We start from the raw sequence: 27941 nt of genomic DNA, 5'->3' as shown, positions 1-27941 counted from the left end.
AGTCATACCCGCTATATTATTTTTCATATATTAACTAATGCTCGCATTACATTAGCATCGTTATGGAAATCTAAGGAAATTCCAGACCTAGCAAGAGTTATTGCCAGAACTCAATTTTCTTATACTATGGAGGAATTAATTGCAAGAAGGGAAGGCAAAACTGTTAAATTTGAAAAGTGTTGGGAAATGTGGAGAAAATTTTTTGAGACATACTAAAATTTGATATTGTGTGTATATATATATGTGTATATATATATATATATATAATTTTTTCGCCTTTTTTGTTTTTTTTGTTTTTGTGTGTTTGTTTGTTATGTTGTAAGACTCAACATGCACGTTAAGTAATCTATGTATTTAAAAAATGGAAAAACTAATAGAGATTATTAAAAAAAATAAGTACACACTCCTCTTTCTACAACAGATTAGTTATTTATGCTAATGTTTGCACTTAAACCTGAGCATCTAACATCACATTTTTTTTCAATGATTTTGTCTGTAGCTGCTTTCTCTTGTTGTCTGGCATGTGGGTCATCTTTTATGCTCTGCCTCTTAAAGGGGTACTCCGGGGAAAACCTTTTTTCTTTTAAATCAACTGGTGGCAGAAAGTTAAACATATTTGTAAATTACTTCTATTAAAAAATCTTAATCCTTCCTTTACTTATTAGCTGCTGAATACTACAGAGGAAATTCTTTTCTTTTTGGAATGCTCTCTGATGACATCATTACCACAGTTCTGGTTATTATAATAATATCGCTTTACTTATTGTTGTCCTTAGTGGGATTTGTACTCAAGTCCCCAGCACTGCAAGGCAGCAGTGCTAACCACTGAGCCACCATGCTGCCCTTAGCATGCATCTGCTATGCACGGTTGCTAAAATGGACAGATATGTCAGCAGAGAGCACTGTGCTCGTGATGTCATCAGTGTTCCAAAAAGAAAGGAATTTCCTCTGTAGCATTCAGCAGCTAATAAGTACTGGAAGGATTAAGATTTTTTAATAGAAGTAATTTACAAATATGTTTAACTTTCTGCCACCAGTTGATTTAAAAGAAAAAAGGTTTTCACCGGAGTACCCCTTTAAATCCGCTAGACCACTTTGGATCTGTGGATAATGAAAGAGCAGCTTTTTGACAAACTGCAACCATATGTATGTTTTTTTTTTCCTTGTTTTGTAAAAAATGTTATTGTGTGATGCTCAAGTTTTTCATCTTATGATTATTCGTAGGATTGCAATAACGCTAATGGTCAAAACAAGTTAAATTTTTAGATCTTGCTCTCAGAGACTGTCTATACCTGGAACTATGATAAAATTGCCTGCTAAGTAAGCAAAATAATCACATTGCCGAGAATTTATTGAACACCCCTCATGTAAAACAATTATAGTTTTTGTAGTATTTGTTATACTAGAAGCTAAAAACACTCATTTTTATGTGCATCAGAGGTTACCAGGTAATTTAAAATAATTTATCTGTCAATCTTTTCAATCTTATAATTGTGTTTTTTTTTGGTGTTTTATAAAAATAAAAAACATACTAGAAGCTAAAAACTAGGGATCGACAGACTATCGGTTTGGCCGACATTCACCATTTTTGACGTTATCGGTATCGGCAATTACCTTGCCGATAATCCGATAATGTCAAGCCCCCGCTCCCACTGCACCGAAGCACCACCTTCCCACCGCACCGCACGCCGCAACCATCCCCCCCACGCACCGCACGTCGCCCCCATTGCCTCCTCGGTTTTATAATTACCTGTTCCCGGGGTTTGATCTCCTATGTCTGGCATTAACTCTTCAGATGCCTGGCCAATTCAGTGAGGGTACGGCTGTAGCTCCCTCCCAGTGACTTCCTCCTATGGTGACAGCTGTGTGAAAGGGAACACTGGCAGTGTGCAGGCCAGGTACATGAATGGGGGGTTGGGCTATATGGCTATATATGGCTAGATAAGGTGTATTCAAACAAAAAGGAATCTCACTGCAGCACACGGATAAAGTGAAAAAATCAAGTGGTTTATTCCATAGAAAAGTGTTTTCATAGCAAGCGATGTTTCGACCGGGCTCACCCAGTCATTTTCAAGCAGTGCACATCCACATAGTAATCACACATATAAATAGGGGTACCAATCAACCGGCACCAAAATAAATGAATAAATCCATTAAGTGTATCACATTAAAAATTACAGAAAATAATTTCATATTTCGTGTATCCATAAAGTGCATACAGAAAATAAAGTGCATAGTGCATATAATCAAAAGTGTAAAGTGCAAATGTGAGCATAAATAAAGATTAAAACTGGTACTGCCAAAATAATTCATAATGATCCACATCTGTAAACACTCATTTAGTTAGGGGGGAGGAGACATCTCTCAAACACTCACCCGTTGCTTTCTCCATAACACATGCCGAATTCCGGCATCATATACAAATCAACTCCACGCACTGTGCCCATAGATTCTGCAGTTATTTCCGGGCTCAGGACGGATAACCAATAAGCTCATACACATAGTCCATGTGACTAACGTGTACCACTTGACCTACACATAACACATGGCTAGTTTGTTTACATTATTACTTGTGCTCCGAATGTCAGGCGTATGTTACGCCTGCGCATTCCGTGCGCAGGGCTAACCGGCACCATTTTTAAATGTGGCAAATCTGCCCATACTTTAATCAGAGACCAATGTAAGTAATTTTAATGTAAAGATCATGTCTGTGGTTCTAATTAACTCCCAAATCAGCATCTCAATCACTACAATTTTCAGACCAACTGTGTATCTTAATGAAAAGACACACAATGGACTGCAGTTAGTGAGGGCAAAGACGCCTGACTCCCCCACATTTATGTGAATGGTATCGGATGTCAGCCCCCACTACAAATAAATTCAAAGACCATTAAATCAGTGTTAGGAACCCCATCTATTAAGACAGGAATCCGCCACCTCTCCCGGTCATATTCTTATTAGGCACATATCAACAGCATACATACATACTCTATGTATGGTAATATGTCTTTACCACAATCCAAATGTGCCGGATGCCCAACCAAAATTATCAATACATCATCCTGAGCCCAATTACACTCAACAGAATATATGAAAAAAATTAATTTATGAAACAATAATGATAAATCATAAATAATATCCATAAATATAAAAATAATGAATTTTTAATTAAAAAAATAATTTAAAAAAACTAAATACTAATCAATGTAGTATCAGTAGTGTTTTCTTTTTTATGTCTCCATTATATCTCCAGTCCTTGTCGTCTGCCTTCACCAATCTGTCCTTGAAGTTGGCGTTTCTCCTGAACGACAGAAGTGTATATTCTTTAAATCCCTTCATATTTAACTCATCTCTGATCAACAGCCAATGTTTGCGTATAATGTTCGACACCACCCCTGAAAGATCATTATAGGTGGTGACGAACGGTATATGCAAATTAGAGGAGTTGGTGAACAATTTTCTAGAAAGAGGGTACCCAGAAAGATTGGTCTTGAAACAAAAAGAAAGAGTAATTAGAGGCGACAATAGACAGAAGAACAACTTATACCGTTCATTACCACCTATAATGATCTTTCAGGGGAGGTGTCGAAAATTATACACAAACATTGGCCGTTGATCAGAGATGGGTTCAATATTATGGAATTTAAAGAATATCCACTTATGTCGTTCAGGAGAAACACCAACTTCAAGGACAGACTGGTGAAGCCAGACGTATCGACAAGGACTGGAGATATCATGGAGACATCAAAGAACACTCTACTGATGCTACATTGATTAGTATTTAGTTTTTTTTATTTTTATTTTTTTATAATTTTTAAAATTAAAAATGTATTTATTATTTATCATTATTGTTTAATAAATTGTATGTTTTCATATATTCTTTTGAGTGTAATTGGGCTCAGGACGATATATTGATATTTTTGGTTGGGCATCCGGCACATTTGGACTGTGGTAAAGACATATTACCATGCATAAAGACCTTCTGATCTTGTCAGTGGAGTATGTATGTATGCTGTTGATATGTGCCTAATAAGAATATGACCGAGAGAGGTGATGAATCCCTGTCTTAATAGATGGGGTTCCGAACACTGATTCAATGGTTTTATTTGTAGTGGGGGCTGACATCCGATACCATTCACATAAATGTGGGGGAGTCGGGTGTCTTTTCCCTCACTTACTGCAGTCAATTGTGTGTCTTTTCATTAAGATACACAGTTGGTCTGAAAATTGTAGTGATTGAGATGCTGTTTTGGGAGTTAATTAGAACCACAGACATGATATTTACATTAAAATTACTTACTTTGGTCTCTGATTAAAGTATGGGCAGATTCGCTACATTTAAAAATGGGGCCGGTTAGCCCTACGCACGGAATGCGCATGCGTAACATACATCTGACATTCGGAGCGCATGTAATAATGTAAACAAACTAGCCAAACTAGTTATGTGTAGGTGATGTGGTACACGTTAGTCACGTGCACTATGCGTATGAGCATATTGGTTATTCATCCTTAGCCCGGAAATAACTGCAGAATCTATGAGTGCAGTGCGTGGAGACCCGCGCCTACGCAGTTTATTTGCTATGATGCCTGAATTCAGCGCGCATTATGGAGAAAGCATCAAGTGAGTGAGAGATGTCTCCTCCCCCCCCCCCCCCTAACTAAATGAGTGTTTACAGATGTGGATCATTATGAATTATTTCGGCAGTACCAGTTTTAATCTTTATTTATGCTCACATTTGCACTTTACACTTTTGATTATATGCACTATACACTTTATTTTCTGTATGCACTTTATGGATACACGAAATATGAAATTATTTTCTGCAATTTTTAATGTGATACACTTAATGGATTTATTAATGTATTTTGGTGCCGGTTGATTGGTACCCCTATTTATATGTGTGATTACTATGTGAATGTGCACTGCTTGAAAATGACTGGGTGAGCCCAGTCGAAACGTCACTTGCTATGAAAACACTTTTTTATGGAATAAACCACTTTATATTTTTTCACTTTATCAGTGTGCTGCGATGAGATTCCTTTTTTGTATGCAATTGGTGTGCTATTGACCACAGCCCCAGAAGCTGCGAGCACCAAAATGCATGTACATTGTTTGGTGTGCTGTTCTACTCTACTCCCTATTGTAGATAAGGGGTATGGCTATATGAAATAAGGGGGAATTCATATAGCCATTCCCCTCATTTTATATTGCCGTTCCACTCATATAACCATTCCCCTCATATAAAAATAGTTTGAAAAAAGCACACCATGAAAAACAATGAAAGGTGATGCAAACCAGTGTAGAACCCTAGTCCAAGTCCACAGGATCCTCATGACATCCACAATAGAAAAATCACTGCAGCACTCTCGGATGGCAAAAAAAATGTGTAGCGTTTATTCCATCTTACATTGGCAATGTTTCAGCTGCTCAATTGCTCAAGCAACTACATTGCATTACAGATCATATATCTATATATACACACACACACAACAGAAAGGGAACAGCACAATTATTGACAATTAGTGAATATTACATAAATTACAGTAATAATGTTACGCCCCCTCCCATAGACATGCATGGAGGGGGCATGGCATCACAAGGGGGGGTGTGGTGTTATGTCACGTTTCCAGTCCCGGAAACGTCTGGTTTCCGAGCCTGGAGACTCAGCTCCGCACTTAATGTGGGTGCTGCAGGAAGATCGCGGGGTCCCAGCGGCGGGCCTGCCACAATCAGACATCTAATCCCCTATCCTTTGGATAGGGGATAAAATGTCTAAAGCCGGAATACCCCTTTAAGAATCTGTGGAAATCATAAAGATCATCCCTAGACCCTGTTCAAATCTATGTATCCCCAGCACATGGTGATGTATGTTTCTTTCAACGTGGCAACATATATGTTGGCATAAGTAGGGGCCTCAGTGGTGCCCATTGCGGTCCCTTCAATTTGGATTTAACAAGTAAATAGCGTTAAATAGGAAAACAATGTTGGTAAGAAAAAAAATCCAATAGTCATGATGAAACTAATCTTACTTTCTGAAAGTTCATGGCTAATAGCATGTCTGTTAGCCTGAAGACCCTGATCGTGAAGGATAGATGTCTACAAACTGACTATAGGGATACCAAAATAGCATTGTTCAGCAGGGAAATCGGATCTAAAAAAAAATTAAAAAAATCACAATTTACATAGGAAAGATTTAGTACGGGCGTAGGACTTTGTCTAGAAACAGTGATGCATGACTCATGATGAACCCTCTCCAGAGACCATAACCTCCCGGGAGGGTCCACCAATGAATTAAAAATGTTTTGTAAATAAAAGTACTCAACAGCTTAACAGCAGATCCCGAGAGAGGGGTCAATAAGATATTTGTTAAGATATATTTGTTAAGATCCATGATCCTTCCTTGTCAGCATTCTTAATTACTAAATTGTGATCATGAGTCAAAGCATAGAACGCTTGTATCTTGCCCCTAGTTAAGGATTTAAAAGATGTTACATGTTAAGTCTGTCATTCCCCTCTTATAGCCCTTTCCCCTCTTATAGCCCTTTCCCCTCTTATAGCCCTTTCCCCTCTTATAGCCCTTTTCCCTCTTATAGCCCTTTCCCCTCTTATAGCCCTTCCACCTCTTATAGCACTTCCCCCTCATGTAGCCATTTCCCCCACATATAGTTGTTCCCCTAATAGCCCATCCCGTCATATGGCCGTTCCCCTTCATATATAGCTATTCCCCCCCCCCCCTAAGCCATTTCCCTAATTTCATATAGCCATTCCCCTCATTTCATATAATTTCATATTATGAAATGGTTGGATTGGACATGAAATGAGGAGATTGAACGCAAATTGGGGGGGGGGGGGGATTTCAACCTGTGTTTATTATATCGCAAGTGCCCAACCCCTTATGACACTCATACTCTTTACTGAATATATAGAGATGGATTTATAATTTTTGTTGATTTTTGGTTTCTCTCTCTCTAAAAGAGTCTTCAAAATGCATAGATCTATTACAGTGTTTTAGATTCTTTGATAAATCAGTAGCATTCTTAGTGTGTTTGGAACGACTAGTACACATTTGTGTCCCATCCAGAAGTGTATAAAACTCACAATATATGTGGTGCAAGTCACTTAAAACTGTTTTTTGGCGCAAACTCGACCAGAATTTTTTTTCTTTTATTCTGTGACCCGAATAGTAAGATTATCCTTATGTCACTGTTTTTCTATTTTAACATACTTTGTTTCTGTGCAGAATAAAAGTTTGCAGCTAGACATAATACCAGGCAGTGCACCAGGATGTGAAGTAAAGCTACGGGATGCAACACATGAACTTAATGAAGAGAAAAGGAAGTCAGCCCGTAGAAAAGAGTAATGTATTCATTGATTTTTTTTTTTTTTCTTTTCTTTTGTTAATAACACCATGTTGTTTTAATCCCAACATTCTATGTTGGTCATTTTATAAAATTTCTTTACTGAGGTAATACACTTTTTTTCTTGTAACAGTTTTCTAAACCTATAGCTTAATTTTTACAAAATTAGAGTGTATCAGGTGACAGGTATATATTGTAAAATATTTTGCTGCTTGACTAAAGACACCTAGTAAAGTATAGTTATGAGTCCTGCTGCCTTTCTTCACTTCCAACTTAAATTGCTGATCTTGGTGTACAGTGCTGTGCTGTTAAAGAGATTGCCCTGATATAATGGCAATCCAACTTTCCTAAGATTAAATGAGACTAAACCCCTAACGTAACATTAAAAGTGAGCAATTTTTTTGTTCTGTACATGGGCAAACACACACAAAAGATTCCTTTGTTCATTTGGCCATTGTCATGTGATCTATGTTGTCATATGCTTCCAGCTTTGACCTGGAGTAGAGAAACATACTGGGAAGACATGGTCTATGTTGCAGCAATCTAATATCTAATGCACAACAGGATTTTGCTTACTTTTATCTGTGATCTGAATACAGGGAAATGTTAGAACACAGACCATGTCCTTTCAGCTACCTCTAGCCCCAGGACAAGTGTGGAAAAAAAAGTTAAAAAGGTACTGTACTATACTTTCAACAAACTTTGCACAATTCAGAAGTACAAGTCAATATACACACTTTCTGTTTACCGTATTAGAGAAAAGCCACTTTATAAATGTATGTACTGCCTATTTACTATGTTGCTCTTTTGACCATTAAATGCCATTTTTCTAATTAACATTTGCCAAAAACTTTTGAACAATCTTCATTGAGGTTTTGTCTTTGGTTGTGTGGAATGACCCCAGTACAGCAATGTCAACAGTGCTAACCAATAAATCACTAACCTGCACATAATCTATTGTACCTCTTGGATAGAGTTACATGTCTTATATGTTGTTACCTAATATACTGATTGATTGTATAAAAATCTCTGTGATTCTAAGTTTAGACTGCCAAAGTAAAAACTAAACTTCCTCTAGAGCTGCCGCTGAAACACTTTAACAAACTGTACAAATTAAATATTATGTTATGCAGTATGTTAAGTAACAATGGCCTATTAACAGTTACACAATTCAGCTTCATATTAAGAGCTGCAGTAAGTACTCCATCCAATCAAAATTGTCTATTTAGTCATACATTTCTAGTAAGAATAACAAGAGTGGCACAACTTAGAACTAGAAGAAAGATGTCCCAGAATAATTGTTTAATAGAAAATGCAAGTATTTACTAAGACAGACAGGACTGGCTGTATGTTCTCTTTACATTCCTTGACTTGAGAAATTCATGTTAACATTAAGTATTTATTTTAGTTATTTTGTTTTCCCCATCTTTTAGGTTTATCATGGCAGAGCTTATTCAAACGGAAAAAACGTATGTTAGAGACCTCCGAGAATGTTTGGATGTAAGTTGTTGTAGTCTTATCTTTTTTTTTTTTAACATAAACCTCATTTATGTTTTCTTGGATGTGTTTATTCTTTTGTTTAATTTATATGGCTTTACTGTTTGTCCAAATTAGGGATAGATGTATAGGAAATATAAACTTTTTTATGAGTTCCTTGACACTTTAAATTGAAAATTTTCCTATCCTAGGTGACAGAAAATTTGGATTTTATTAAAGACAAGATGCGAGTATTATGCTTTTAACTTCTTTTACTGAACTCAACAGCAAATAAGTACTGTATGTATTCAAGAAAAAAATTAACATATAAGGTGTATACAAGCATGTAACATAGGATGCAACCTAATATGCTGCCCATAACAGTATCCAATCAGATCACAGGATAGGTAATATAGGTAACTGTCGCCCAGGTAACTAATTTCTTCTTTGCGGTGAAGCATCAGATGAGAGGATCAACTTGAACTAAGGAACTGAAGATGCATCTTTGGTGGATGCATCCTTCAATATATATCCAATCAATAATGGACCGGTAGGATGAGTTGTGAGTAGAAAATTATTGTTGAGCTGTCAAAATAAAGAGAAAATAAAATAATTATAGGGATGGGTTCAGGGAGGGACAATACTCGCATCTTGTCTTTAATAAAATCCAAATTTTCCGTCAACTAGGATAGGAAAATTTTCAATTTTACGGCAAGACAAGATGCTCGTTTTAAGCTAGTTTAAAGCTATATATATATATATATATATATATATATATATATATATATATACATACATACATAACAGAAAGAATATAATCCTTAAAATTTGATTGCAATAAGAATATAGAGACATGAGATTCTAGTTTAAAAAATAAGAAGTTTTAAAAGTAGAATCAGTAGACCAGTTGGCCGCTTTCATCAAGTCTGAGAGGGAAGCTCCTGATTGGAATAGAATAGTTTAATAGAAACAGCTCCCCTAGTAGAATGGGCACCAAACTTTGAGATATCAATGCCTGCCAAACTCATGGTTTGTCTAACCCATCTAGCAAGAGTGGGTGAAGAGACAGGAGCATGAGGTTTGCAAAAAGAAATCAGTAGTTGGGAGGAAGAAGGAATTCTGAGAGATTCTGTTCTGGATTCATAAGAGCGAAGACAACAAACCACACAGAGTTTTTCGTGGTGTGGAAAAGAAGGATAAAAGACCGAATGAAAGTTTGTTTTAGTACGTTTAGAGGAAAGAAGGTTTCTACACCAGCACAGACGGGGGTTCTTTACTGTAAGAGCAGTGAGACTGTGGAATTCTCTCCCGGAGGAGGTGGTCATGGTGAACTCTGTAAAAGAGTTCAAAACTGGTCTGGATGCATTTTTGGTAATAACATCGCTGGTTATGTATACTAGATTTATAGGGACAGAACGTTGATCCAGGGATTTATTCTGACTGCCATATTTGGAGTCGGGAAGGAATTTTTACCTCTAGTATGAGTTTTTTTTTACCTTCCTCTGGATCAACTCAGTAGGGACTCAGTAGGGATATAGGTTGAACTTGATGGAATCTGGTCTTTTTTCAACCTCATGAACTATGTTACTATGTTAAAACGAAATATAGAGAAGATAACTCCTTGGGGAGCTAATTGTCTGCAAGATATATCAAGAGATCAGACATTGGAAACCGATTTGACAGAAATAAGGCAGAGGAGAACTACATTTAAAAAAGAGAAGTTTTAATGATAAATCATTGTCATCCCAAGAAATGAACATATCTAGAATAATATTGACATCCCAAGTGGAACTATATTTAGGTAAAGGAGGTCTACGGAAACGATTGCCTTTAAGTAATTGGCAAACTAAAGGATGTCTACCAATGGGAATTGGATCGATAGGAAAATGTCTGGAAGAAATTGCAGAACGATATAGGTTAATGGTTCTTTAGGCATTACCAGCATCATAGGATGCAGAAAGGAAATTTAAGATGTGAGATATAGGTGCTCGTAAGGGATCCAAATCCCATTGATCGCACCAATGAATCCAAAGTCTGCAGGCTGATCGGTAAGCTGATCTGGTACCTGGGGCCCAGGCATCGGAAAGGATGTCTTGAGTTGATTTAGAAAATTAAAGGTCAGATCTTGCTGACCTGAGATCAACCAAGCGACCAGAGGTAATTGGTCAGATTGATTTAGAGGATGATCATTCTCTTGAGGGTCCAGAAGAAGATTCGACCCGTGGAATGAGATTGAAAGGAGGAAAGGCGTATATTATCTTCTAAGGCCAAAATTGAAGGAAGGCGTCTACACCCAATGCCTCTGGATCTGGACGCCAGCTAAAGAGGAAGTTGAGTGTTGAGACAAGAAGCGAATAGGTCCATATGTAGACTACCCCATAATGGATTGATTGCTTGGAAGATTGGAGGATGAAGTCTCCAATCACTGGAATCTGTGAGATAGCGTGAGCACCAATCCGCAATTGAGTTGGAAATTCTTGGAAGGTATTCCGCTTTCAGGACAATGTTCCTGTCTAGACAGAAATGCCAGAAATCCTTGACAAAGTCTGCAAGAAGTTTGGAAGTCGTACCTTGCAAATGATGGATGTATTGGACGGCAGATATGTTGTCCGTGCAAATTTTTTGCAAAACTCTTTAAGGATATTATAATATAAACCACCAGCTGACCAATACCAGTGAAAGAGGTGCCTAAAAAATACCTTTTATTTCCATTCTTAAAATTAATAAAAGCAACATATATGTGAATATTGTGCTTGTATTATGTCAGAAAATACCAAAACAAGGAGAAGAGAGCTGTTAAGATATATCAAGGGAGTGCTATATTGCTAAGACATAAGCACCTCCCCTTCTTTTATTTGAATTTGATAGTTGCAACTCAAATAATAGGAATTAGGAATTTGCAATCTGAAGAAGGGATATGCTAATCCCGAAACGCGTCATTGCTCGCATGCATTTGGAAAATAGTTTTATTTATTAATTTTAAATAAACTACTTTTTAACCTTCACCACGACTTCCACTGAACCTTGTGGACCAAGCAGCGCCGGACCTAAGGGCCTCCTTTTTTCCTTCACAATCCTGTGAGTATTTCGGTCGTGTACAGGACCATACCTGTTGTGTACAATAGGAAAACTCTTTAAGGCAAAGAATCCCGCAAGTAATTCTAGGCAATTTGGGACTGATGGAGACCATTTTCCTCTGGTAGAAAAGGGACCGCAATGAGCGCCCCCGTCTGGAGAGACTCGAATCTGATTCTATAATGATATCTGGTTTCGGGTGAAATATTGCTTTCCCGTTCCAGGATTCTGTGAGCAAGCCACCAAAGAAGAGAGGTGAATCTTGTCTGAATAACCGAGACTTTCCCTTAAGTGGCAAATCTTCAAACGCTAGAGTGCTCTGTAATGAAGAGGAGCAGGAAAAATGGCCCGAATGGAAGCTGAAAGGAGACCCACAATTCGAGCTATTGTCCTCAATGAAATTAGATATTTGCGGAGAACTTGGTGGATCTCTTTTCGAATCGTTTTTAATCTTCTGGGAGGAATGTTCAAAGCGGTCAATTGAGTATTGATCATGAAGCCTAGAAATTCTAGTTCTTGAGATGGGACAAGAACGGATTTCTTGAAATTGATGAGAAAACCCAGCTGAGTCAGGAGAGAAAGTGTCCAATTCATGTGGAGCAAATGTAGATTCTTTGATTGAGCAATATGAAGGATGTCGTCGAGATAAATTATAAGACGAACCCCGCGACTTCGGAGAGAGGCAACTACTGGTTTCAGTAGTTTTGTAAAGCATCAAGGGGCTGACAAAAGGTTGAATGGAAGGCAGGCGAACTGCAATTTTTGTTTGTTTCCAAAGAAATTGCAGGAAATTTTGAAATTAAAGGATGAATTGGAATCGCAAGGTATGCATCTTTTTAAGTCTATTTTGATCAACCAATCATCTTTTAACGTCTCTTAGCAGATGTATGCCTTCCATTTTAAAGTGGCGATAAACCACTAAATTGTTTAGGGTTCTCAAATTGATTACAGGTCTGTTACCTGCATCTTTCTTTTTTACAAGGAAAAGATTGCTCAGGAATCCTGGAGACTGTATATGTACAGGGATAATTGCTTGTTTTGTGATAAGGTCTTTGACTTCTTGATCTAGGAGAGCTCTGTATGATAGGGAAAATTGTATGGGGTGAGGAAGATAGAATTGGACAGGTGGAGTGACAAATTCTATCTGGTAAACCAGGACTGTATTTTAAATCAATGAGTTGGATGTAATCATACCCCAATTTTGGGGAAAATGTAGGAGTCTTCCGCCCAATGGAATGTTTAGGGAAGATGATGAAGATAGACTTACCTGTAGGAGGTCTGGAACTGGGATATCCTCTTTGACCTTGTGCATGCCATGGTCTGCCCCTGTATGGGAAGAAGGGTGGGGGAACAGAGGAGGGTCCTGCAAACTGGGGTTGTGGTTGGGGATAGGAGCCTCTAAATTGGTATCTGGGTTGGGAAGCTCGGCCGGAAAAGCGGTTCTGTCCTCTTCCGGCCTTCCCAAAAATGTTTTTTGCAAAAATATTTTTTCGTTGAGATCTGAGCCTTGGTCAAGGAGGAGAAAAGGCCAACATATTTGTTCATTCCTCTTATGAAGTCTAACCCCAAATAACATGCCCTTAGTAGGATTGGGATGTTCTGCAGTGGCCAAATTGGTTAGTTGGGGGTCTATTTTCATTAATATGGAGTGTTTCCGCTCAGTGGATAATGCAGAGTTGGCATTTCCGAGGAGGCAAATCGCTCGTTGAGCCCAACCTCTGAGGGTTGCCGTGTCTACTGGATTTTGGGAATTAATTGCCTCTTCGGCTAGGTATAAAATTTTAGTGAGGGGTTTGAGGAGATCCATAATCTTACCTTGGCAAGCCCTGAAGCTCCTGTCGACACCCTTTTTGGTTTTTTTACCTGTTTTAAAAATAAATTTTGTAAGGAGTAGGTCAAGTTGAGGTGTAGCTGAGGAATTGTGCAGGTGTGTAGGGAGAGGGCATTCTGGCTTTAATTTATTGCATGAAGCCCGGTCTAAGGGTTTATTTGCCCATATAAGTACTCAGCAACTTTAGGATTTGGCAACCATTCGCCAGATGGTGGGTGACAAATTAATGAGGGGTCAAAAAAGGGTTCCCCAGAATCACCCACAAGCATGTCTTCCTGATTAACAGGGTCGTCATGGTCATCACCACTTTCCTGAGAGACTTATAGAATATCTACATCTTCAATGTCTGAATCTAATAATTCATCAGAAGAAGAGTCTCTGTAGGAGTCAGGTTTCTCCCTAAAGGCGAATTTCCGAGCCCTAATGGTTTGGACTTCCTCGCGGGCTGAGGGTGAGGTGCGTGGTGGATTAGAACCACTATTAATGTTAGAATACATTTTTTTATGTATTTTATGAGATTTAGTAGAATCTTGGTGGACTCCTGTGGGAAGCATTATAATTTTAGGGGAGTGTGGGCCGTCAGATGTGTGATGGTTCTTAGATTTCGCTTTACCTGGACCTTTGAGTCCCTTAGCGAGATTAGAAACGGAATTCTCAGGGGACCAATTTTGGTCTGATGGAGTAAAGGGGGAGTAAAGGGGGAGTAAAGCTCCGGTATTCTGAGGGTTAGTGCGAGCTAAAGCCATAGTGACGATTTCGCAATGGATTCTTGTAAGACAGAAACTGCAGACTGTACCACGGATCTGGATACAGAATCTTTCTCCATAGACTGGAGGAGATCCTGGGAAATAGAATCTTTAATATTTCCTCTATTGTCCTCAGACATGGCATTAAAATAGATGGGAAGATAATGAATGAGAAAATAATATATACTGTTTAAAATAGCTATTACCTCAGTATATATGTATATAAAATGTAAATGTAAAAATATATAATTAGATAAGTAATTAAATTACATAAAAAATTTATTAAATTAATTCATTAAATTAAGTGATAAATATTAAATAAATCATTTAAATATATTAAATAAATATTTTTTGTAAAGATTTTTGGGGAAATTAATTTTATATATTGCCAAATAAAGCCACCGGGTGGCAGTACAGGATTACAAATGAAGAAATTTGAAGAGCATAACTATTTTGAAGAACAAAAAAACATTTATCGATAATAAGGATATAGTGAATGACTGTAGTGTGTCCGGCGGCTTCTGACACTGAGACGAATGTCAGAAGCCCGCCAAAGCCTGAAAGGAGATCACCTCGCTGTCAGGAAATCTCACAAGCGCAATGGACGAGCATTTGGAGGAGAATATGGCGGCTAGTGACGCAGCAAAATAAAGAAGAGGACGGGGAAAGAATTGAGAGACGGAATGGAAGAAAGAAGATGTTGGGATGATCAGAGGAAGCTGGGATAAGCCGGTAAGTAAAATTAGATGGATAAAGGTGAAAAAAATAACTGAAAATAAAAAGAAATTATTCTAAAAGGAAGAAAAAAAGAGAGAAAATCGCCAGGATATAATGAGCAAAAGGAATAATCATAAAATTAAGGGAAATAAAGAAAGGGAATGAAATAAATAAAATATAAACATAACTTGATTATATTATTTATAAATAAGTATGGAGAAATAATAATGAATAAATAAATACATTTATGAAGTATAAGTATATATATATATATATATATATATTTTTTTTAAATATAAATACATTTCCAAAAAGAAATTTATAAGAGAAAACTATACTTATCCTAACACACTGCTGAGCAGCAAAGAAGAAAGGAAGTTACCTGGGCTGCAGTTACCTTTGTTACTTATCCTGTGGTCTGATTGGATACTGTTATGGGACAGCATACTAGGTTATATGCTACATTTTTTCTTGAATACATACAGTAATTATTTGCTGCTGAGTTCAGTAAAAGAAGTTAAAAGCATAATACAAGCGTCTTGTCTTGCCTTAAAATTCATTATTTACCAGTTACTGGTCTACGGTCACTATTTAGTCTGTTGGGTGATCCCTTATAGGGGTTTTTCCCCTTGAGAAATATTGTTGATTTAAAAAAATATACATATATAAATAAATATATCTATCTATATCTATCTATATATTTATCTTATATGGATATCAGCCCCCCTGATGTTCCTTGTTTTGTTATTTCTGTGTCCAAATATGGCATCATTCACTGGTAGACATACAAGTTCCGTTGCTGGCCTTCTCACCACATTATGATCCACATTGTATACTTTTTTTTATACACTTTCATAAGCCTGCATATGTAAAGAAATAGAATGTGTGTGTGTGTGTGTGTATGTATGTATATATAATATATATAACTTCCTCCGCAAGGAAACAGCACCCAACACCAGGTCCAGGTAAAGTGCAAGCTACAGGGTCTTTATTGCATCAAGAGAGACAATGCGACGTTTCGGCTAACATGCTTGAAAAAGGCCTGTTTAGCCGAAACATCGCATTGTCTCTCTTGATGCAATAAAGACCCTGTAGCTTGCACTTTACCTGGACCTGGTGTTGGGTGCTGTTTCCTTGCGGAGGAAGTTCTATGTGGATCCAGTGTGGCACACTGGGGGTTACACTGCACCACACCGGAGCAATCCTGTGCTGGAGTTCCCATAGTGATTACTATATATATATATATATCTCAAAGAGGGGTAAGGGAGATAATCAATTTAGGTGTGGAACTATAGTTTCCTCACATTAAATATACAGCTAAATAGAAGAGCATAAAAGAAGGAAGGATGAAAGCTCAAATAATAAATAAGTCGGATAAATTTGTGGGTACAGTGAAGAAAAAAATTCTGGGATAATTGAATCACTTAGCACTGTACACTGATGTAGAGTCCAGCTCACCTGCTCAGACTACCCTAGCGCATCGGTCAGCAGTGCTGCCACACTGCACACTGCCAATAGAAATATAAACAGAAAAAGCAGAAAGTCCAGCATCTTGAGGAAGATTAAATACAGAGCTTTATTGACCCAGGTAAAAACACATCATATACAGAGGATAAAAACAGACACACTGTCATGTTTCAAACTTGCATAAAAATATAGTTGCATCAACACACACATTTGGAAGAGAGCATAAATTAACAAAGTTCATGTGACGCCAGCTGGCTATAGGGTAAAGGGGTACTCCGCTGCTATGACTTTATCAATACATTTGCCCATTGTGTAAAGTTGTTTAACTCTCTAATATGCTTGCTGTGTCAATAATGCATATTATTTCCGTTATACTTACTGTTCCTATGTGCAGGAAGTAGTGTAGTTTTTTGGCGCTTCGTGACAGCTGACAACATTTGCGGCCATTTTGTGGTCAGCCCGCCCTGCAGTGTCGGTGTCCGCATTTCCCTCCTCCTGTGTCCGTAGTCAAGCCGGCCCACTTCTTGAATATTCATTCTTTGAAATTGTGTGGGAATGACGTTTTTCACTTTCTTTGCCGCCCCTTGTGTGAATGTCCTAGCCTGGTCCAATCGTCCTTTGCGCCAGGCATGCGTCATGTATATTTTGAGAGTTGTCTTCGGTGCGTAGTGCGCATGTCTGGTCATTTTGTGAATCATGTACTAACGTTGGCTACGTCAGTAGCGTAGCCCTGTGCATGCGCAGTAGTCCTTACAGATAAGGGCTTTCGTTAGTAGCGTAGCCCTGAGCTGTAAGGAAAACTGGGCATGCGCATGGCTACGCTACTAACGTAAGCACATAATCAGGCCGCAAAGTATTAGGGGAATGGTAGTTTTCACGGACCGAACAACACGAAATAAGTAACAACGTGAGCCAGACAGTACGCCAACTCTGGGTACGACTACGCTAATGGATAAGGCGCATACAGTACAGGGGTGTTATGTGAAGTCATCAAGTAAGAGGTAAAAAGTTGGTGAAATAAGCACTAGGCAGCGGACTACACCTTTAAAGTGCTTAGTGCAACATACAAGTACTGGTATTTCACTTAGGATAACATATAATCTAGTTTACCAAAGGGGTTTTTCTCATGAAGGACTCAAGACAAATGCCATCCCATATTCCCAGGCCATCATGTGATCGGCGTACCTGATGTCACTACGCACATCCAGAGGGATGCCAAAGATCGCCGATCAAGATGTGGCGAGTGATTTGCATTGTGTATAAGTGTCACTAACAAAATAAACAATAGGGCCTAACTCAAACACACAAAAAAAACACAATCCTATAAATTATTATATCAGTTGATTTTATAGTAAATAAATGCTTCATTTATATTATCCATACATATATATATATATGAAAATCCCCTCTTTAAAAGTTCCCATCTTCTCATATTTCCTCCACAAGATTTTAGATGTTTGCACAATTTTCCATGGAACAAAAATATAATTTGCGCTTAGAGGTGGCAGTCAGATAGTAAACTAAAATCTATCACAAAAGACAAAAAACTAATTAAAGCGGTTTATTAAGCCCTTTTGGGGTTGCCATAGCTAATGTAGCAATCCACCTGGTCTTTTCTAAATTTTCTTAACGTTACACCCTCTTATGCCACAAATCACCTTCTCGATTCCTCTCACCTGTGGGTCCCTTTTACCACACGAAATGGAAACAATGTTCTTGGAGAGCACCACACATGTTGTCCCATTAACAATTAAATATGGATATGAATCCCACATTGTTCTTCTGTTATTTGCCTTGGAAGCTTTTAACCCCGTAAGGACCAGGCCACTTTACACCTTAGGGCCAGAGCATTTTTTGCACATCTGACCACTGTCACTTTAAACATTAATAACTCTGGAATGCTTTTAGTTATCATTCTGATACCGAGATTGTTTTTCGTGACATATTCTACTTTAACATAGTGGTAAAATTTTGTGGTAACTTGCATCCTTTCTTGGTAAAAAAAATCCCCAAATTTGATGAAAAATTAGAAAATTTAGCATTTTTCTAACTTTGAAGCTCTCTTCTTGTAAGGAAAATGGATATTCCAAAGAATTTTTTTTTATTCACATGTACAATATGTCTACTTTATGTTTGCATCATAAAGTTGACATGTTTTTACTTTTGGAAGACACCAGAGGGCTTCAAAGTTCAGCAGCAATTTTTCAATTTTTCACAAAATTTTCAAACTCACTATTTTTCAGGGACCAGTTCAGGTTTGAAGTGGATTTGAAGGGTCTTGATATTAGAAATACCCCATAAAAGACCCCATTATAAAAACTGCACCCCCCAAAGTATTCAAAATGACATTCAGCCAAAGTTTTAACCCTTTAGGTGTTTCACAGGAATAGCAGCAAAGTGAAGGAGAAAATTCACAATCTTCATTTTTTACACTCGCATATTCTTGTAGACCCAATTTTTGAATTTTTACAAGGGGTAAAAGGAGAAAATTTATACTTATGTTTGTAGCCCAATTTCTCTTGAGTAAGCACATACCTCATGTGTCTATAAATTGTTCGTCGAGTGCTCTAGGGGGCTCAGAAGCGAAGGAGCGACAAGGGGATTTTGGAGAGTATGTTTTTCTGAAATGGTTTTTGGGGGGCTTGTTGCATTTAGGAAGCCCCTATGGTGCCAGAACAGCAAAAAAAACACCACTTGCCATACCATTTTGGAAACTAGACCCCTTGAGGAACGTACCAAGGAATAAAGTGAGCCTTAATACCCCACAGGGGTTTCAGAAATTTTCACACAAATTTCACATTTTTTGCAAGGGTTAATCGCAGAAAATACCCCCCAAAATTTGTAACCCCATCTCTTCTGAGTATGAAGGTACCCCATAAGTTGACCTGAAGTGCACTACGGGCGAACTACAATGCTCAGAAGAGAAGGAGTCATATTTGGCTTTTTGAGAGCAAATTTTGCTCGGGGGGCATGTTACATTTAGGAAGCCCCTATGGTGCCAGGACAGAAAAAAAAAAACACATGGCATGTCATTTTGGAAACGTAACAAGGAATAAAGTGAGCCTTTAATACCCCACAGGGGTTTCACGACTTTTGCATTTGTAAAAAAAAAAAAAAAAAAATTCACTAAAATGTGTTTCCCCCCAAATTTCACATTTTTGCAAGAGTTAATAGCAGAAAAGACCCCCCCAAAATTTGTAACCCCTTATCCTCTGAGTTTGGAAATACCCCATGTGTGGACATCAAGTGCTCTGCTGGCACACTACAATTCTCAGAAGAGAAGGAGCGCCATTGAGCTTTTGGGAAAAAAATAGTTTGGAATGGAAGTCAGGAGCCATGTGTATTTACAAAGCCCCCCCCCCCCGTGGTGCCAGAACAGTGGACCCCCCCACATGTGACCCTATTTTGGAAACTACACCCCTCACAGAATTTAATAAGGGGTGCAGTGAGTATTTACACCCCACTGGCGTTTGACAGATCTTTGGAACAGTGGGCTGTGCAAATGAAAACATTTTATTTTTCATTTTCACGGACCACTGTTCCAAAAATCTGTCAGACACCTGTGGGGTGTAAATGCTCACTGTACCCCTTATTACATTATGTTAGGGGTGTAGTTTCCAAAATGGGATCACATGTGGGTATTTATTTTTTTGCGTTTATGTCAGAACTGCTGTAAAATCGGCCACCCCTGTGCAAATCGCCAATTTAGGCCTCAAATGTGCATGGTGCGCTCTCACTCCTGAGCCTTGTTGTGCACCCATTTTACGCCTACATATGGGGTATTTCTGTACTCAGGAGAAATTGCGTTTCAAATTTTGGGGGTCTTTTTTTTCCTTTTAACGCTTGTGAAAATAAAAAGTATAGGGCAACACCAGCATGTTAGTGTAAATAAAAATTTTTTACACTAACAAGCTGGTGTAGCCCCAACTTTTCCTTTTCATAAGGGGTAAAAGGAGAAAAAGCCCCCCAAAATTTGTAGTGCAATTTCTCCCGAGTATGGAAATACCCCATATGTAGCCCTAAACTTTTTCCTTGAAATACGACAGGGCTCCGAAGCGAGAGAGCTCCATGCGCATTTGAGGACTAAATTAGGGATCACATCGAGTGGACATAGGGGTATTCTACACCAGTGATTTCCAAACAGGGTGCCTCCAGCTATTGCTAAATTCCCAGCATGCCTGTTGTTTTGCAACAGCTGGAGGCTCCGTTTTGGAAACACTGTCATACAATACGTTTTTCATTTTTATTGGGGGGGGGGGGGGGGGCGACAGTGTAAGGGGGTGTATATGTAGTGTTTTACTCTTTATTATGTGTTAGTGTAGTGTTTTAGGGTACATTTGCACTGGCGTGTTACGGTGAGTTTCCCGCTAGGAGTTTGAGCTGCGGCGAAAAAATTTGCCACAGCCCAAACTTGAAGCAGGAAACTTAATGTAAACCTGCCTGTGTGAATGTACCCTGTACGTTCACATGGGGGAGGGGGGGGCAAACCTCCAGCTGTTTCAAAACTACAACTGACAGACCGTGCATGCTGGGAGTTGTACTTTTGCAACAGCTGGAGACACACTGGTTGGAAAACCGTCAGTTAGGTTCTGTTACCTAACTCAGTATTTTCCAACCAGTCTGCCTCCAGCTGTTGCCAAACTACAACTCCCAGCATGTGCTGATTTCCGAAGGGCATGCTGGGAGTTGTAGTTATGCAATAGCTGAAGTTACGCAACTACAACTCCCAGCATGCCGAGACAGCTGATTGCTGTTTGGACATGCTGGTATTTGCAGTTTTGCAACATCTGGAGGGCTACAGTTTTAGAGAACACTGCACAGTGATCTCCAAACTGTGGTCCTCCAGCTGTTGCAAAACTACAATTCCCAGCATGCCCAGACAGCAAACAGTTGTTTGGGCATGCTAGGAGTTGTAGTTTTGCAAGATCTGGAGGGCTACAGTTTAGGGACCACTACATAGTGGTCTCAAACTGTAGCACTCCAGCTGTTGCAAAACTACATATTCCAGCATGCCCAAACAGCTGTCTGGGCATGCTGGGAGTTGTAGTTTTGCAACATCTGGAGGGCTACAGTTAGAGACCACTGTATAATGGTCTCAAACTGTACCCTGCAGATGTTGCTAGGCAACTCACCGGCTTCCGTCGGATCCAGCCGCACGATGTCGCCGCCCGCTGATCTGTCGCCCGCAGCATCCGACGCCCGCCCGGATTTGTAAGTGTATCTTCGGCGCAGGTCCCCGTCGTTTCCCCGTCCTGCCCCGCCTATTGTGGGTGGGCAGAATGGGGAAAACTAAAGTTACCCCCCCCCCCCCCCCCCCCCGATCTACTATTGGTGGTCGCGTCTAGACGACCAATAGCAGGGATAGGAGGGGGGGGGCACCCGTGCCACCTCACTCCTATCGCTTCAGGGGGATCCTGGGTGTCTTAGACACCCGTGATCCCCCTTACATTCCGGGTCACCAGGTCACTATAGACCCGTAATGACCCGGAATCGCAAGTGTGAATTCACTTGCGATTTGCCGCGATTGCCGACATGAGGGGTCTGATGACCCCCCCTGGGCATTTGGACGGGATGCCTGCTGAATGATTTCAGCAGGCATCCCAGTCTGATCCCTGCCCGGTGCACGGCGGGGACCAGAACTGCCCATGACGTAACTGTACGTCCTTGGTCCCTGAGACCCAGGGTGTCGGGACGTAACGTTACGTCATGGGTCCTGTAGGGGTTAAAGTGTACCCGTCAGATCACTCAAAAAAAACAAAACTGTTATATGTTGCTCAGTATCTCATCCTGATCATGTACATGTACTTTGTATGTGTCTGTGACCTACATTTCTCTCAGAATTAGCTTTATTTCTGAAATACCTTAATTTTATCTACCAGAAGCAGGGGGGCGGCTACTCACTGTGATAACCAATCCCCCCTCTTCCCCCTCCCTCTCCTCAGTTCAGTGTTTCCCAACCAGGGTGCCTCCAGCTGTTGCAAAACTACACCTCCCAGCATGCCCACACATCATTTGGCTGTGCAGGCATGCTGGGAGTTTTAGTTTTGAAACAGCATGAGGATATGATTGTAGTCCCCCTTTATTACACACACACACACACACACACACACACACACACACACACACACACACACACACTGGGTTCATATATTCTTACACATACACATTAGATAGACACACTCATATACACACATACACATATATCCACACACACACATGCTTGGACACTTACTTTTTCATCTGCAATGCATGTTTCTGCCTCTCTTATTGATGTCTGTTGTGTGAGAGACGGCAGCAGTCTTCCTGCCCCTCCCCTTCTCTTCACATGAGTCTCTGCAGTGTGTACAGCCCCTCCCCCCTCCAAAACGTCCTGGAGTCCAGGACAAAGCAGTGTTCACAGAAGCAGTGAATGCATTCCAGGAGGCAGAGGGGGCAGTTGTTTGACTGGATTTTTCACTATGAAATACTGAAAATTTTCTAATGAAAGCAATTGCAAAACCTATTGTTTTTGCATTCTTTACAATAAATCAAAAGTGTTTATATCTGACAGTGTCTATTTAAGGTTCTTCTTCTCTGGGGGTACCCCTAGCTCTCTTATACCCTTGCTCTGCCCTAGCTTTCCTATACCCACACTCTGCAAACCTCAAGAGGTCACTTTCCGAAATACATCCACACACAATGACCCATCCTGTTCTCACTCTGTAAACTTAATAAATAATTTCACACAACGCCAGACACAATTGGACGCCCATGATCATGTATGCCATCGTTTTGCAGCTAGCATTATGCACAATCAAGAGTAGATCACTCTACTAATTGTAGTGCACCATGGCAATTGCAAAATATAAAATCAGAAGTCTTAATATCAGAAGAAGAATATAACACATCTATAACAAAACCTGCAGTTCAGTTCTATGTCTGTTCTTTTTTTTTTTATGTGTTTAACTATTTAGGCACATAATAACCATTTCCTGGTGTTACTGGAGGAAAATCTAACGCTCCAGTGGCTGACATTGATGTAATAAGTTAACTGTGTCAGGCGAAAAACCAGCTGACATATACTGACAATGTGGACACACAGCATAAGCAAATAAATCTAATAAGGAATTAATAGTTTAACATCAAGTCAGATTGCTTATCCAGACTGAGTAGAGACCTAGTGGGGTTTAACAAATTTTATGATTTAATAACTTTCGTCTATGATCTGCACTTCTTAAATGGACAGATAATCTTTGAATTCCTTGCACCATAAGGGTACAGTCCCATGTACTGATTACGCAGCGTATTTGATGATGCACAAAATCTGACGCTGTAGGGGGAAATATGCTGCGTAATCCCCCATCACCATACACACAGGGCTTTCTGGTGGCAATGAGTTCTGAAGGCATGACTGTGACCTGCGGCCCTGCTTCCAAAGCTTACTGCACACGTAACTGTTACTGCCATATTGCCCTATGTGTATAGTGATCGGGTATTTCACGCTGCAGCAGCAGATTTTGCACAACATGAAAAACGCTGCTTAAGCAGTATGTGAGACCGTACCCTAAAGAAATATCGCCTTCAGAATATTAACCAAAATGTACGGATGCTGTTTCACCTACATAGATCTTTAAGATAGATTATGAGATATGCAGGTTTTAAAGCTGTTCCTCATGTGACCAACATATTGCTTACAGCATCTACTACAAGAGATAAGATATACAACAAAATCAGTATTACAATTAGTCTTTTATTGTATAGTATACTTATTTCAATCAGTTTGAGGCAAATTCAGCACAACACTTGCACCTAGTATTTCTCCACTTGTATGAATCCACTTAACCAGACAGATTCCCTACTTAAATTACTAATTAATGTGCCCTACGTGCCACATACACTGCTCAAAAAAATAAAGGGAACACTAAGATAACGCATCCTAGATCCGAATGAATGAACTAATCGTATGAAATACTTTCGTCTTTACATAGTTGAATGTGCTATCAAATTTATCAACCCATGGAGGTCTGGATATGGAGTCACACTCAAAATCAAAGTGGAAAACCACACTACAGGCTGATCCAACTTTGATGGAATGTCCTTAAAACAAGTCAAAATGAGGCTCAGTAGTGTGTGTGTGGTGTCCAGGTGCCAGTATGACCTCTCTACAACGCCTGGGCATGCTCCTGATGAGGTGGCAGATGGTCTCCTGAGGGGTGTCCTCCCAGAACTGGACTAAAGCATCCACCAACTCCTGGACAGTCTGTGGTGCAACGTATCGTTGGTGGATGGAACGAGACATGATGTCCCAGATGTGCTCAATCGGATTCAGGTCTGGGGAATGGGCGGGCCAGTCCATAGCATCAATGCCTTCCTCTTGCAGGAACAGCTGACACACTCCAGCCACATGAGGTCTAGCATTGTCTTTCATTAGGAGAAACCCATGGCCAACCGCACCAGCATATGGTCTCACAAGGGGTCTGAGGAGCTCATCTTGGCAGTCAGGCTACCTCTGGCAAGCACATGGAGGGCTGTGTGGCCCCCGCAAAGAAATGCCACACCACACCATTACTGACCCACCGCCAGACCGGTTATGCTGGAGGATGTTGCAGGCAGCAGAATGTTATCCACGGTGTCTCCAGACTCTGTCACGTCTGTGACATGTGCTCAGTGTGACCCTGTTTTTCGTCTGTGAAGAGCACAAGGCACCACTGGCAAATTTGCCAATCTTGGTGTTCTCTGGCAAATGCCAAATGTCCTGCATGGTGTTGGGCTGTAAGCACAACCCCCCACCTGTTGATGTCAGGCCCTCATATCACCCTCATGGAGTCTGTTTCTGACCGTTTGAGTGGAGACATGCACATTTGTGGCCTGTTGGAGGTCATTTTGCAGGGCTCTGGCAGTTCTGTTCCTGCTCCTCCTTGCACAAAGGCAGAGTTAGCGGTCCTGCTGCTGGGTGTTGCTCTCCTACGGCCTCATCCATGTCTCCTCATGTACTGGCCTGTCTCCTGGTAGCGCCTACATGCTCTGGACACTACGCTGAAAGACACAGCAAACCTTCTTGCCACTCTTTGCATTGATGTGCCATCTTGATGAGCTGCAGTACCGGAGCCACTTGTGTGTGTTGTAGACTCCGTCTCATTCTACCATTAGAGTGAAAGCACCACTAGAATTCAAAAGTGACCAAAACATCTGCCAGGAAGCATAGGAACTGAGAAGTGGTCTGTGGTCACCACCTGCAGAACCACTCCTTTATTGGGGGGGGGGGGTGTCTTGCTAATTGCCTATAATTTCCACCTGTTTTCTGCTCCATTTGCACCTTGACTGTCAATCAGTATAACTCCACAAAAAAAGAGAAAATAAGCGGAGCGCTCATCAATCCATTGCGGGCAGACCAAACAGATACGATAATCCACGGACCTGAGATCGGTCCAGGCAGAGAGGTCGCGGATGGAACCGGGTGGAGCTGTTGCTGGGCCACTTACCATACCACGCCCCTAGGCGCTTTGTCAGGCCGCTGACAAAACGCCTAGGGGCATGATACGGTCAATGGCCCGGCGTCTGAGCTCCCCCTGGTTCCATCTACCGCCTCCCTGCCTGGACCGATCTCAGGTCTGTGGATTATCGTATCTGTTTGGTCTGCCCGCAATGGATTGGTGAGCGCTCCGCTTTTCTCTTTTTTGTGGAGTTATATGAATTGCTGTCTATATCTCAGCGTGTAGCACCAATTCCTCTATTCCGGCTTATCCACCTGGGTTCGATATTTGGAGCTGTTTTTGCACAGTGGACATATATAATGGTGGTATCTTTTTTTTTTTTCTTTGAGATTATAGATTGTCAATCAGTGTTGCTTCCTGAGTGGACAGTGTGATTTCACAGAAGTGTGATTGACTTGGAGTTACATTGTGTCCCTTAAAAATTTTTTGAGCAGTGTATTTTTATTGTGGCTTTTTTCAAAGAACTATAGGCATGTATTTATATAATAGGGATGACCCGATATTGGTATCGGGATCGATACTAGACATTTGCACAAGTACATGTACTTGTGCAAATGTCCCCATTACCTAATCCGATACTGGTTCTACAGAGGTGCCCTTTGCATGTTACCCAAACTATGCAGCGTGCTCAGCAGCTGAGTGTGTGTCAGAGCCAAGACGAGTGGCTAATACCGGACATCACAGATTGCGGGCATGTCCAGCCTTAACCCTTTAGACACTGCAATCAAAGATGATTGTGGCGTCTAAAGGTCCTGATATTAACTGCCAGTTAGCTCAGTTAATATCTTAGCTTAGTAATGAAATTGCGGTGTCCCCACCAGCTGAGAGGACGGCCAGAGTTCCCTTACCATGCACAGTGCCGTCCGATCGTTGTTCCTATACTGCTGTCAGTTATGAGATGCATTAGTAAGGGAGCGACAATAACACTTATCAATGCTATGCTATGGCATAGCGTTGATCAGTGTATGCAATCTATAGATTGGATTACATGTAATAGTCCCCTATGGGGACTAAAATATAGTAAAAAATAAGTGTAAAAAAAAAATAAACAATCTGCAGATTTTAGCATATATAACTCTTGGCAATATGTTATATATGCTAAAATCGTCATCCTTACCATGCCCCCATGGATGGTGAAGATATTAAGTTATAAAGTCCTGCCCGGCAAGTAATCCCCTGTGCGGGGACTTTCACTTATCAGCTCTATTCGCTGCGGCCGTGGCCCCACCCCGTTGGCTTGAATGATGGCTCGAGTCATTGCTCTGCTCCCTAAGCAGACGGAGCAGAGCAGTGACGCGAGCAGTCATTCAAGCAGTCGGGACGGGGCCACGGCTGGAGCAATGCGGAGCAACGGGTGCTGGTAAGTAGAAGTCCCACCCAGGGGACTACTTGCCAAGCAGACGGGGGGACTTTATAACTTAATATTGTCACCATCCCTGGGGATACAAATGTCCCCCGGGGAGGGTGAGGATAACATCTCGAGTGTTCTTCCATTTTATACATAATCTCAGCCTGGATTTTTCCTCCCCATGTACATAACCTTACATTTATCAATGTTGTACCTCATCTGTCCAAACCTCCAACCTATCCAGATCAATTTGTAACAATGCCCTGTCCTCTATTGTGTCAACCACTTTACAGAGTTTAGTATATTCTGCAAAGATTGCTACTTTACTATAAACCCCTCTACAAGGTCATTAATAAATATATTAAATAGAATAGGACCCAAAACGGACCCCTGTGGTACCCCATTAGTAACAGTCACCCAATCAGAATAAGTATCATTAGTAACCACCC

The 27941-nt window shown here is 40.2% G+C and overlaps 1 protein-coding gene across 4 annotated transcripts in view; it reads left to right on the top strand.

The window, feature by feature from the left end:
• TRIO (trio Rho guanine nucleotide exchange factor) overlaps positions 1-27941 on the top strand; it is a 748009-nt gene that overhangs the window by 368431 nt on the left and 351637 nt on the right. For all 4 annotated transcript variants that reach the window (XM_056520137.1, XM_056520140.1, XM_056520138.1 and 1 more), the window contains exons 24-25: positions 7242-7357; positions 8793-8859. In XM_056520137.1, coding sequence (XP_056376112.1) covers positions 7242-7357; positions 8793-8859 — 183 coding nt within the window. The remainder of the gene's footprint in view (positions 1-7241; positions 7358-8792; positions 8860-27941) is intronic.

This window comes from Hyla sarda, chromosome 5, assembly GCF_029499605.1.
Source record: "Hyla sarda isolate aHylSar1 chromosome 5, aHylSar1.hap1, whole genome shotgun sequence".
Lineage (NCBI taxonomy): Eukaryota > Metazoa > Chordata > Amphibia > Anura > Hylidae > Hyla > Hyla sarda.
This window is presented reverse-complemented; position numbering and strand designations above follow the sequence as displayed.